The 11524-nt window shown below is 40.1% G+C and overlaps 1 protein-coding gene across 3 annotated transcripts in view; it reads right to left on the bottom strand.

The window, feature by feature from the left end:
* Positions 1-241: 241 nt before the first annotated feature.
* ZRANB3 (zinc finger RANBP2-type containing 3) overlaps positions 242-11524 on the bottom strand; it is a 326079-nt gene continuing 314796 nt past the window's right edge. For all 3 annotated transcript variants that reach the window (XM_044242580.1, XM_044242582.1, XM_044242581.1), the window contains 4 exons: positions 7654-7764; positions 6201-6603; positions 3149-3280; positions 242-1303 (listed from right to left, as the gene is read on the bottom strand). In XM_044242580.1, the coding sequence (XP_044098515.1) occupies positions 1205-1303; positions 3149-3280; positions 6201-6603; positions 7654-7764 (745 nt within the window). In that variant the 3' untranslated portion in view covers positions 242-1204. The remainder of the gene's footprint in view (positions 1304-3148; positions 3281-6200; positions 6604-7653; positions 7765-11524) is intronic.

The following is an 11524-nucleotide window of genomic DNA, read 5'->3' as shown; positions in this document are numbered from 1 at the left end:
AAGAACTCTAAAAGGATAATTCATGATTGGATAATCTTTCTTTAAAAACAAGTCCTCTACATCGTAAAACATCAGCTACTAATGAAGACTGTAAAGTGCTCAAATAAATAAATGAAATTTACATCCAAACAGTATTTACAAACAGGACTTTCATGAATGTAATTCTTCCTTGGGCCTGTATTTTGTGTAGTTCTAACTCTTACCTCGCATGACTTTGACATTTTGGAGGACTGTACCCTGGTTTTGTTTTATTTTCATGCTTTTATTTTTGAATATCAATGATACATTAGTATTACCACTGTCTTTTTGAAACCTATATCTTCATCTGCTCATGCTTTAGTATAAAGTGTTTTATTGTCCTCACTCTTTTTAAAAGAGGTACTAGTAAAATACACTTTTAATAAGACTGGGATTTTAAAAACAAAGTAATAGCCAGGAGATAAAGGGCACTTGGACATTGAATGTAGTTTTATGCATTAAAATTAACTAACTGATGAATGAAGTTCAAGTGACATTCTATGTTTTCAGTTTTTAAACAGTTTTAACAATCACTAGGTTTAACAAATCTAGAACCCCGAATTGTCTACCAACACTGTAGGTCCAATTAGCTTATTTTCAGAAGCATCTTTTCAATAAAGATAATCTGTTAAGAAATAAAACAAATAGGGCAACACTCAAAATGTGTGCCCAAAGCCCATTTTGGAGGCAGTCAGTGAGTAAGAGTCTCTCTCGCATACAAACCAGGGTGCTCATGCTTGCCCCCGAATTCCTGGATGATTTGCCTCCGAAATTTCCCTTGCAGTTTTCCAGTATTCTGAATCTCCACGCAGCAGTTCATAACCAATACTAATACAGCAGCAATTTCCAAGTAATTGAGAGTATATTTTTCAAATACAATCTATGCATAATACCATGATTAAGGTACTGCAGGGGGAAATGAAAGCTCAACGAAACCTTACTGAAACATAATTGAGAGCCTGCCTGAAATCATGAAGATCACAGAAATATTTAGTATTGTATCTCAGTTTGTGTTAAGAACTTTCCAAAGGTATTGGACACTAAAAGCATATAATATGAAAGGGAAAGTTGAATTCTTGATTTTTTGCTCTAAAAATGTTCACTCTTCATATGAGAAACATGAAAAAAATGTGTTCGGTTCCTACACATGTAAATCATTTGTCATCCATTCAACAATTTTTATACTTCACTTCTTCACCAAAAATCTTGTGATGTCTGATCCATGCTTTGATGCTAGAGATTGTCTTCTCCCCTGGCTTCTTTCCTTAGCTTGTCTGGCAGTTCTCTAAAAGTTAAAAAATATAAATGGTACACCTGTTAGGAAGAGAGTACTAGTTTCAGAATCTCAAAAACTTTATTTCATTAGTCTGGAAAAATCTACATTATCACCATGCCCCGTTCCAGTGCTTTGCCCTCAGATGGCACACCACACCACAAGAAGAGGACCCCAATAGCTCTAGTAAATGCCCCAAGGTCCTAGGTTCACTTAGGACCAGATGCTTTGGAGAATGACTTACTCCCCATTGAGACTGTGACTCCCTCCTTTGAGGACTACAGAAGGCCCCAATTCTCCTCATCCAAGTAAGGGCGTACATAAGGCGACTTGTGATTTCTCCCAGTGTGGTGCATGTAAGGCCTACTGGCTTCCCATTCTGGGGGCTCAGAAGCCACTCCCAAGCCAATGCAGAAAAAACAAAATGAGGTAGATCAAAACCGGATTCTTCTGCTATTTCCACAAATAAAATTTCTCATGAGAATCTAAAAATGATTACAGAAGGGGTGGATTTTCTTTTTGCTACATAGTAATTCTCTTAATAGGTCTTGCATGTGCCAATAATTTTCATGGCTGAGAAATCGGAGGACTTTTTTCCCAGTTCAGGTGTGTGAAGTTATCCAGGTGGCAGGTGTGGGGAGAGAAAAGAGGGTTAAAACTAAAAGCAAAAAACCCTACTTACAAGATCCATTTTATGTAAGAATTGTATTTGTGAAGAAACTGAGGAACCTAAAATATTAAAATAAGGCTAAAAGTGCTTATACAGTATGAACAATGGCAAAGGATCTGAACAGTTTTCGAAAGTGTCAATACCACTGATTAGCATTTTTAGAACCCTCAGTATCTTTGGTAAACAAAATCGTGGCAGGCCCTTCTTCCGCCCTTGCATGAGCACTGATGAGCTCGCTCAGTTCAACGGGCACTCTCGTCCCCCAACAGGGCTGGGAGACAGGAGGAGAACACAGTCCTTTGGGAAACTGCTTGGAGTTAAATTCCTACAGTCAAACCCTTCACTCCATGGCTTTACATTTGAGGATCTAAAGGAACAACCTCAAAACAGAACAGTGTGTAAACAGGAAATATAAACCACTTCAATGTTCATCAGTCTGGGAATGGCTAAATAAATTATAGCAGACATATACTCAATATAATGTGTAGCCATTTTGGATGATAAACATAAATGCTTATTATGGGAACATGGGAAAATGCTTAAATCCTGCCACAATTAGAAAAACAGATAGAGCATATTGAATGTGTGCTTCTTTCTAAGAAAACTTTAATCAGCAGATCCTTTTGCTAGATGGCCTGTTAAAAATCCATGCTACTTGGTAAATAATAGTTGGTAAATAATACTGTTGGTAAATATTTTCCCCTGCGGTTTTAAGCAACAGGTAATAGCTCAAAAAGGTGCCAAGGTTAAAAAGTTTTGCACTTTGGCCAAGAGTGTAATGTCTGCATGTTGAACTGAGGGGGAGTGGAATCCTGGAAAGAATTTATTAATGTTCTCTGACATGTCAGGATAGCCTTAGCTGCAAGCGTCAACACACATCACTGCCTCAGTTCACCAGTCTGCTGGGTTGATGGTCTGGGCCACTTCCACACCATGTAAGTTACATTCATTTTCTTCTAGGTGGTGGTGACAATTTCCTCTCCTAGAATGAACTCAAAGGAAAGCAGCTTCTCTTCTGTTTGGGACTCGTATCAGCCTTGAGAGGAAGCTCAGGTGATGAAGGGAATAAAGCCTTCTCGGAACCCAGACAAGGGATACGGTTTCATCCCCTCAGCCTCCTATGCCTGTGTACACTTTTCTTTGCTGTCCCAGGATGAAGCCACATGGGTCTGCATAGTGTCACTCACCTCCCTGTGACACACTGTGCACAGCGTCTGCAGGTTGTCCAGGGAGCACTGTCCTCCTCCACCAGACACGGGCTTGATGTGGTCCACCTGCCAGAAATGCCCTTCTCCTGGGCTTTTTATCATTTCATTAAGCTGCAGTAAGAACACAAGATCAGCACTTTTCAACATACGCTGTGGGAACTGGTGGTTTTGCCTTGTGCAATCATGTTTATACAGCAAAATCACAGCAAAAAATACATTAGGATGGCTTTTTATAGCTTTTATTGTGAATAGGAAAAAGCCTCTAGGTTAGCAATTTGAAAGCAATAAAATATGTTTCTGGAAAAAGTTCTTTTTCCCTTACCTAACCCATTTTGAAAAAATTACAAGCAAGTATAAAGTACCAAGACTCCTGACAGATGGGGAAAAATTACTTGCTTCTGCACCTTTGAGCTAGTTTAGATAGTCAGTAAAGAAAACTGTGACAAGAATGAGATCAGATTAGAAACTTAAAAAACTTCTGAATATTACTGAGTCAAATAATCTTTAATTATTGACCTAAAGTCATTTGTTACTATAAACAGTGAAAGTGTAACAGCTGTCAGCCGGAACCTTTATGCCATTCATCTGGGAACCTCCCCAGTTCCATGGACTGGAATGAAGTTTCCACAACAGATCTCTCTCACTGGCCTATCTAGAATAAACAAAGTTGTCCACGTAAAGCAGCACTATTTAGGCCAGCTCACATGTATGCACTTTATATTTTATCTGTGATGACCTATATAAAAATGGGATGTATTTTAACATCCTGCTCGAGGCAGTAAATCCAGCCCAGCATTGTAGTTTTTTCAATATGATAAAGATGAGCATGAAGCTTGTTTGTATTTGCATGGTCTTGGACAAGGCCGAAATTAAGATCGCTGCATGCTGCTGGCCAGGGGAACCTGTGTCATAGTTCTAACACACTTTGTCAGACATGTGGAGGCAGAGGGACCTAACCAGCAGTGCCCAGCCCTAGAGGAGCCCCAAGAGGCAGCAGGCTGGAGCAGTGAACTCTGTCCAGCTGAGGCCAGCCTTGTTAGAAGCAGTTACAGATGGCCGTCTTGTGCGTCAAGCAAATGATGCGTTCTTAGGAAAGAATATCCATTTTGTCTGCTTTTTGTAATCATTTTTTTTTGCACACGACAGGCTCGGGTGGACTCTCTAATCCAGAGGTGCTTCTCTATTCCTTCTAGTAGTTCCCAGTCACATGGAGTCAGTCTTCAGCATCCTAAATTTAACTCTTAAAACAACCACTCCCTCTCCGGACTGGTCCTCCCCAGTTGAGCCCTATGGTACTCTCTAGCCTTGGAACACTTTTAATAGTATACTATGTAATAACTTCTGTTCCTGGAGAGGAATGTCCTTGTGTCCTTTCATTGTGTGTCTTCTGGAAGACTGCTCTGAGGCAGCAGACAAGTTACTGCCGTCTGGCTGACACCCCTGGGATGGGTGCGTGTGTCCCTCACCAATTAGACTAAAGGATATTTCGGGAACTCTGGGTATCATGAAAGAAATATTGTATTTCCCTAGCTCTCAAAGTCATGCTAATTCATCTTTGTAGAGATGTTTAATTAACTAATTCTGTCATAATTTGGTGATACTAGGCAAATAAAAATCTGATTTGACCAACTGGCAGAAATTTATCCATTACTTGAGTGGGGAGAGAATGGCTCAGGAGTGACTTTTAAAATTAAACATTTTTCTCTAGTTTGAAACTTAGAACCGATTAGATCACAACATTAGAAACCAGTTGAATTTTGGAAATAAAAGTGAAAACTGGTTATTGTTTTCTAAGAGTAATATTTTTTTCCATAAATTGCTCTGCCAGAATTACATTTTACAGTGGGATGAACATAAATATTTTCTTCTCATTGTAATGAACTATATTTTGGGGGTTATCTTCCTCTTGTCATTCAATACTAACATCATGAAAAGTGGAACAACCAGACCACAGGTACTTTTTTTTTTTTTAAAGATTTTATTTATTTATTTGACAGAGAGAGATCACCAGTAGTCAGAGAGGCAGGCAGAGAGAGAGAGGAAGAAGCAGGCTCCCTGCTGAGCAGAGAGCCCGGTGCGGGACTCGATCCCAGGACCCTGAGATCATGACCTGAGTGGAAGGCAGCGGCTTAACCCACTGAGCCACCCAGGCACCCCCACAGGTACTTCTTGATGGAATGAATGTATCATCTGTTAAGCTCTCTTCCCAAAATAATTTAATCAGAATCTAATTAAGCCACTATATCTTATAACTATTATTCTGGAATCAGGGGGATAGGGAAACATGTCAAATAATACCATGAGGATAGAGGAAGACAAATCCATAATGTAGGAAATCCTACAGGCAAATGATTCAGTTTCTTGAATAGTCAATGGTATTAAAAAAGGAATGGGGTGATATTATAGATTAATTGGAACATAAGAAATATAATGAAGAAATGCAGTGTGTGAATCATATTGTGATCCTAATTTGAAAAAAGTAACTGCAAAAAGATATTTTGAGAATCTGGGAAACCAAACCTGGAGTTACTAAGTAATCATAATTGTTTTGGTATGATAATGGGTCCTGGGGTATAGGATTATATTTTAAAAAGAGACAAAAAGAAGGAGGGTGAAGAGACAAAAAGAAGTCTCTGTGAGAGGTACATAATGGAAGTATTTAAAGAGGAAATGAGGGACACCTGGATGGCTCAGTTGGTAGAGTATACAACTCGATCTCAGGGTCTTGAGTTCAAGTGCCACAATGGATGTAGAGATTATTTAAAAAAAAAAAAGAAAGAAAGAAAGAAAGAAAGAAATGTCTGGAATTTGCTTTAAAATAATCCCAGGAGAAAAAACGACTGAGGTGAGGGACAAATGAAAATGAAGGCAAAATGCTGATAACTGTTCAAGTTCAGTGATGGTTCTGTGGGTTGATTTTTCTATTTTTGTATGTATATTTCAAAAACTGCCATATTAAAAAGTTAAAAAAGTTGAGTCAATATTCATCACTCAGTACAATGCAGACTTCTGTCACATAATTATAATTTACCTGTTCCAGTGGGAGCTTTGAGATCCAGGTAATATCCAGAAGATTCTTTCTCTGGCTTTTGGGGGCATCTCTCAGACGTAAAAAGAGTTCTTGTGCATTCAGATTACATAGCTGACACACACCATGTTCAATTTCAAATACTTTGGCTCGCAGGTAATTGTTATTAGATCGAATCCAAAACTCTTCCTGACATTTCAGAGAGCAAAACCGTGAATCCCAAGCGTTCACTTTACACTCTTGCTTAGTTTGGCAAGTGGGTTGCTGACAGCGAAGGCAAAGTGGATTTCCTTCATTATCCACAGCTTGCACATAGCCTTTGGATATAGAAGGCTTCCCAGTGAGAACAGCTTGGGCTTCACAGGGGTTTAGAAATGGGACACATACTCCATCATCAAGGAACTTTCTAGAATTGAGCAAAACATGCAATAAGTAACTAATGAGCACTTAATACCAAAGGGTCACTACTTCAAATAATGAACGGTCTTCAGAGATTCTATACTGATAAACAGTAAATGCAGGACCCACAGATTCTGCGATTTCAGTGTGGAAACAACAGAGACTCCGCACTTGATGCTCCGGAAACAAGAGAGAGTCAGCACTCCATGCTCCATGCCAAATGAAGGAAAGAATGGGGGTGTTACAAAATTCATTTGAATACAAATATGCTGCCTCTTTTGGGAATTTAGATATCTTCAAGTTAAACAATCAGACTTGGAAATACCTGGGGAAGCTGGCAAATGAGAAGTTAGAAAATTCTTTTTCAGGCTGAGAAAGGACTGACTAATGTGAAACCCCACCCGAAGCTGGGGCTCCTATGCTCTGCATGTGTTGGGACCACACACCGCAGCAGGACAGAGAGGTCATTTACTAAGGCTTCCATGACACCCTGTGGCAGCCCCTGCTGGCCTACAGCAGACAGGCACACCCACAGAATGACAGAGCCAAGGTGCTAACAGTTTTTAGGAACTGGAATGGAAGACTTGGCTAAGTATGTGCCTCTACAGGTAAATCCAGATTTGACTGAATTAAAATGAGAAATGAAACACGACAGAACATGCACTCAATTTGTTAAAAGGAAAAGGCACATTCCTCAATTATGTTGAAAGGTACTACACGGAATTACCACAACTGCTTGCCTATTTTCCATGGCTGTTTGTTAGAAGCGTTAAAAAGAAAAAGCTTCTTGGGATAGAAAGAGCTCATGCCTGGGAACATCTAGTGTCTTTGGGTGGGTCACTTGGTCTGCCTGGTCTCAGGGTCCTTCTGATGTCTATGGTGAGGACATTCTACTCCTCACAGGGTTACTAGGAGGATGGAGGAGCTACCATACCGTGAAAGCTCTTTCTAACCTGTTAAGTGGCCACATCAAGGTCAAGCATGATCACAAACATGAATACAGAACTCTAAAGGAGGACACATAGTACTGTGGTCCTCCTCATAAATGAAACCTTACTGTGTAGGAAGTTTCTGTGGCCCGGACTCCTTTGTGATGAGACGGACATGGCCCCCATCCTTCTTCACCTTGTCCAATGATGCTACAGCAACATCTTCTTTGGTGATGTATCTAAAACAATTACATGTTAAGTAGATTTCCTCTCTTCTAAGTTTTTCTATTTCATGCTTCTATTCCTCCTTGTAAAAGCAAGAGGAAAAAAGGTAAGACAGGAACCTTCGTGGTGCTAATTACCAATATTAGGGAATATTTCCTACCTTTCCATTGGCCTCCATGTGTGGGAAACACATTTCTGCTCCAAAGTGGTTTTTTCAAGATTTATTTTTCTAAGTCTTTCAAGAGTCATTCATTATCCTCTGGACCAGTTTTCACTTAGGGGGCAAGAGGAGTGGGTGTAGGGATAAGAACCAAATCCATGCACAACTAACTGACAGCTGTGAGTAAATAGCTTGCCACGCTGTGTGGAGGATCTCTTACTGCATGTGTACCTCCCTCTTGGCCTTTTCGTCCAAGTTCCTTCAGCCACCTTGATCAATTACAACAGGGTATCAGCGTACTGGGGAAAAGTGATTCTCTTTTTAGTTAACCAGGTTTCATCACATCTTCTATATTCCTAAGGCTGTTTCCATTATTATCAGCCATACAGGGTTTATGGAATCTTCCACTGAAATAAAGCCACTCTTGATGTGGGATTCAGAACTTATTACACAACACTATTGATACCACACAATGGTTTAGGGACTGGAAGTAAAGAGGAAAGTTATTCCAATTAAAGGTGACGGGGGAATTTAAGTAGGTAAAATGCAATTACCCAATTAATTTCTTCTAATTAGCATGGCCCACTTTCTCTGGTAGTTTACTCTTATTGTAATTTTTTTTCCTTTTTAATTAGTTTAAACATGAATTTCTTCATATTTCCAAGTACTTCTTAATTTGGTATCTTGACAATAAAATTAAAGTTAAATCACAATGGAATTGTGTAATTGTAGGTAAGATCTTAGAAATTTGCTTCTCTGTTAAAGGATTTAATAACAGATTTGGTTTTTATAAACTATTAATTTTTTGACTAGCTGATACATGCTCATATTTCAAAATTCAAAAGGTAGGCAGTGGTGTATATGGTGAAGAGCAAGTTTACTATCCATTCCCATCCCTCCTCCAAAGTTACCTCTATGATCAGTTTTTAACACATCCTCTTAGAATGTTTTTCTGTGTATAGGTTTATACCTTTTATTTTCTTGGTATTTTTACTGACATAACCATAAAATTTCCCATTTTAAAGTTTACATTTCAGGGCATTCAGGGCATTCATTCACAAGGGTGTCCAGCCATCACCACTAATTCCAGAACATTTTTATCACCCCGGAAAGAAACCTGTATTCATTAGCAGTCACTCCTCATTATACTTTTTTTTCTTTTTAAAAAAGCAAATGGTAGCATAATAAACACACTAATCTCCACCTTGTTCTTTTTTACCTACACATCCATCTGAGAGGTCTTTCCAGATTAGTACATACGGGTTGCCCTGTTTTTTAATGATGACATGTTATTCCATTATTTCAATAAACCATATAATATGTTTAACCAGTTTCCGATTAATGGCTGTTAGTTCGCTGTTCTAGTCTCTGCTATCTCAAATAGTGCTGTAATATCCCCACACTTATTTCTACACATTAAATCCTTGTAGAATAAATTTTCTGGAAGCAGAATTGCTGGGTCAAAGGTCTTGGGTGCTTTAAATTTGGACAGATTTTGACACATCGCTCTCTCCTTTGGGTTTATACCAACCAATAGAGGGGCCTACTGGCAATGTGGGAGAGGACCTGTTTCCTCACACTAAAACTAGCACAAGATATGTCAGTTAAAAACATCTTTGCTAATGGTGATACATATCTCCTTATAGCTTTAAATCTGCATTTCTCCTGGGAGGAGTGACCCTCTTTTCATATATTTGCATTTCTCCTGGTGTGTTATTCTGAAAGCAGAAGAAAAAAAGAATCACAGTGAATTCTTCCAGAATTCTCTAACTTGCCCTTTTGGTTCCCAAATTTCCCATATCCCCTCATCCCCCAATTCTTCAACCATTTCATTCCCTCGACAAAAGCACTTCACTAAAGTATTTCAGTGGATTCTAATGAACTCAAACACTTCCTGGCTTTGAGGGGCAAGGGGATATTAAGCCTTGCCTCAGGTATTATTCAGTGTTTAAAAGCTTCGAGACCTAATTCAGTAACTTTAAAAGATGCTGAGAAATCTATTCAGAGATTTAAGAGCTAAAAATAACCTTTCCTACAAGAGATTTAAGCACAAAATTCTGGAAACCACAAGAAAGAGATCAATCAACCCCAAAGCGGGAGGTTGGCATCTTCTCAAACATGGCTGTGTTACCACCATTTAATTTTCCATTGAGGTTTGCTGGGAAGCTGATGTAAATGTACCACCTCTCAAAAGGATTAGGGTAAGAATAGGGAAGGGAGAACATTGCCTACTGAAGTAATTCCTGGGTGGGCATGGCAGTATTAGATGGCAAATTTTAGAGAAGAGAGGAGTATGTTGGAAAGTGGCCACAACAGTGAAAACAGTGCTGGGCTCTAGGATGCTGACCTGCTTTGGGGGTCAAAAGAAATCGCTGGCATCCTAAACCTAACAGGGCTCCAAGGAAAGCAGGCCTGCCTTTGACAAATGGGAACTATGCAACTGGAACAAGAGCTGTGACCTTGGCTTCCATTCACATTTAAGACAGAGCTACTCAAAGCTAACTGCAAAATCTGAGCTTGGAAGGGTTCCGTGCATGAAATGGTGTGTATCACTGCAGGATAGTCTGGCTGGAGATCTAGCCACTGCTTAAAATTAGTGTCTGTGTGTCTTTATTCTAAGGCCATTCCATTTTTTTAGAGAGGAATCCTCTAATTTTCTGCTCAGAAGTAAAATGTGTGTAGTACCCCGGAAGTGAAGAAAGGGGCCTGGAAACCAATAGAACGTCTCTTCCTTTATCTCTACTAAGCCTGGTGTTTCCTAGGCTGGTGCCTCCCTGGTTCAGTTTCAACAGAAAGTAAACTGGTAGGACAATGGGAGGGCAAGGCATCCAGTGTCTACCTGCTCCTCATACAGACTTCCAATCAGGGCTGTTGCGCAGCCCAATCTCTCACACCTGCTTTAAGAGAGACACAGTTACGCCAAGTCACGGGACCTGCTGGGGTTGTCCAGCAAGAACAAGCACGCTTCCCCAAAGCACACCCCTCTGCGGGCACACAGTTTTGTTTTCATTGCTCTGCTAAGTCCACTTCCCTAGAGCCTTCCCTCTCTCCCTCTTTCTCATCAGTCACTGAGGTCTCTAGATCTACCTCTCGGCACCACTCCCCATCCTCTTTCCTCCATTCCCATCGCTCCTAATGTCTCTTAACTTATGTGGGAGGCAGTATCTTAACCATCTCTCCCTAGGACTCCTCCTGTCTCCCATATTCAGGCAAGCACTCCTCTAGGTCCTGTGGTAAAGGGACTTTGTAGATGTAATTTGGGTTATTAATCAGCTGACCTTAAGAAAGGGAGCAATTCCAAGAATGAGAAGGATTTGACACACCATTGCTGGCCCAGGGATGTAGGAACTCCTCTGTTAGATCTAGAAAAAAGCCTCTAGAAGCTAAGGGCAAGCCCCACTCTGACAGCCAGCAAGAAAACCCAAGTCCTGCAATCACAAGGAACTGAATTCTGTCAATGACCTCACTGAGTGTGGAAATGGGACTCCGGACTCTCAGGGAGAGTCCAACCTGCTGACACCTTGAATTCAACCTTAGAAAATCCAGAGCAGAGAAACCAGTAGAGCCAGCTCAGGCCTCTGACGTACAGAACTGTGAAAGAATACATTTCTGTT

The sequence above is a fragment of the Neovison vison genome, chromosome 3 (assembly GCF_020171115.1).
Source record: "Neovison vison isolate M4711 chromosome 3, ASM_NN_V1, whole genome shotgun sequence".
NCBI classification, from domain to species: Eukaryota; Metazoa; Chordata; class Mammalia; order Carnivora; family Mustelidae; genus Neogale; species Neogale vison.
This window is presented reverse-complemented; position numbering and strand designations above follow the sequence as displayed.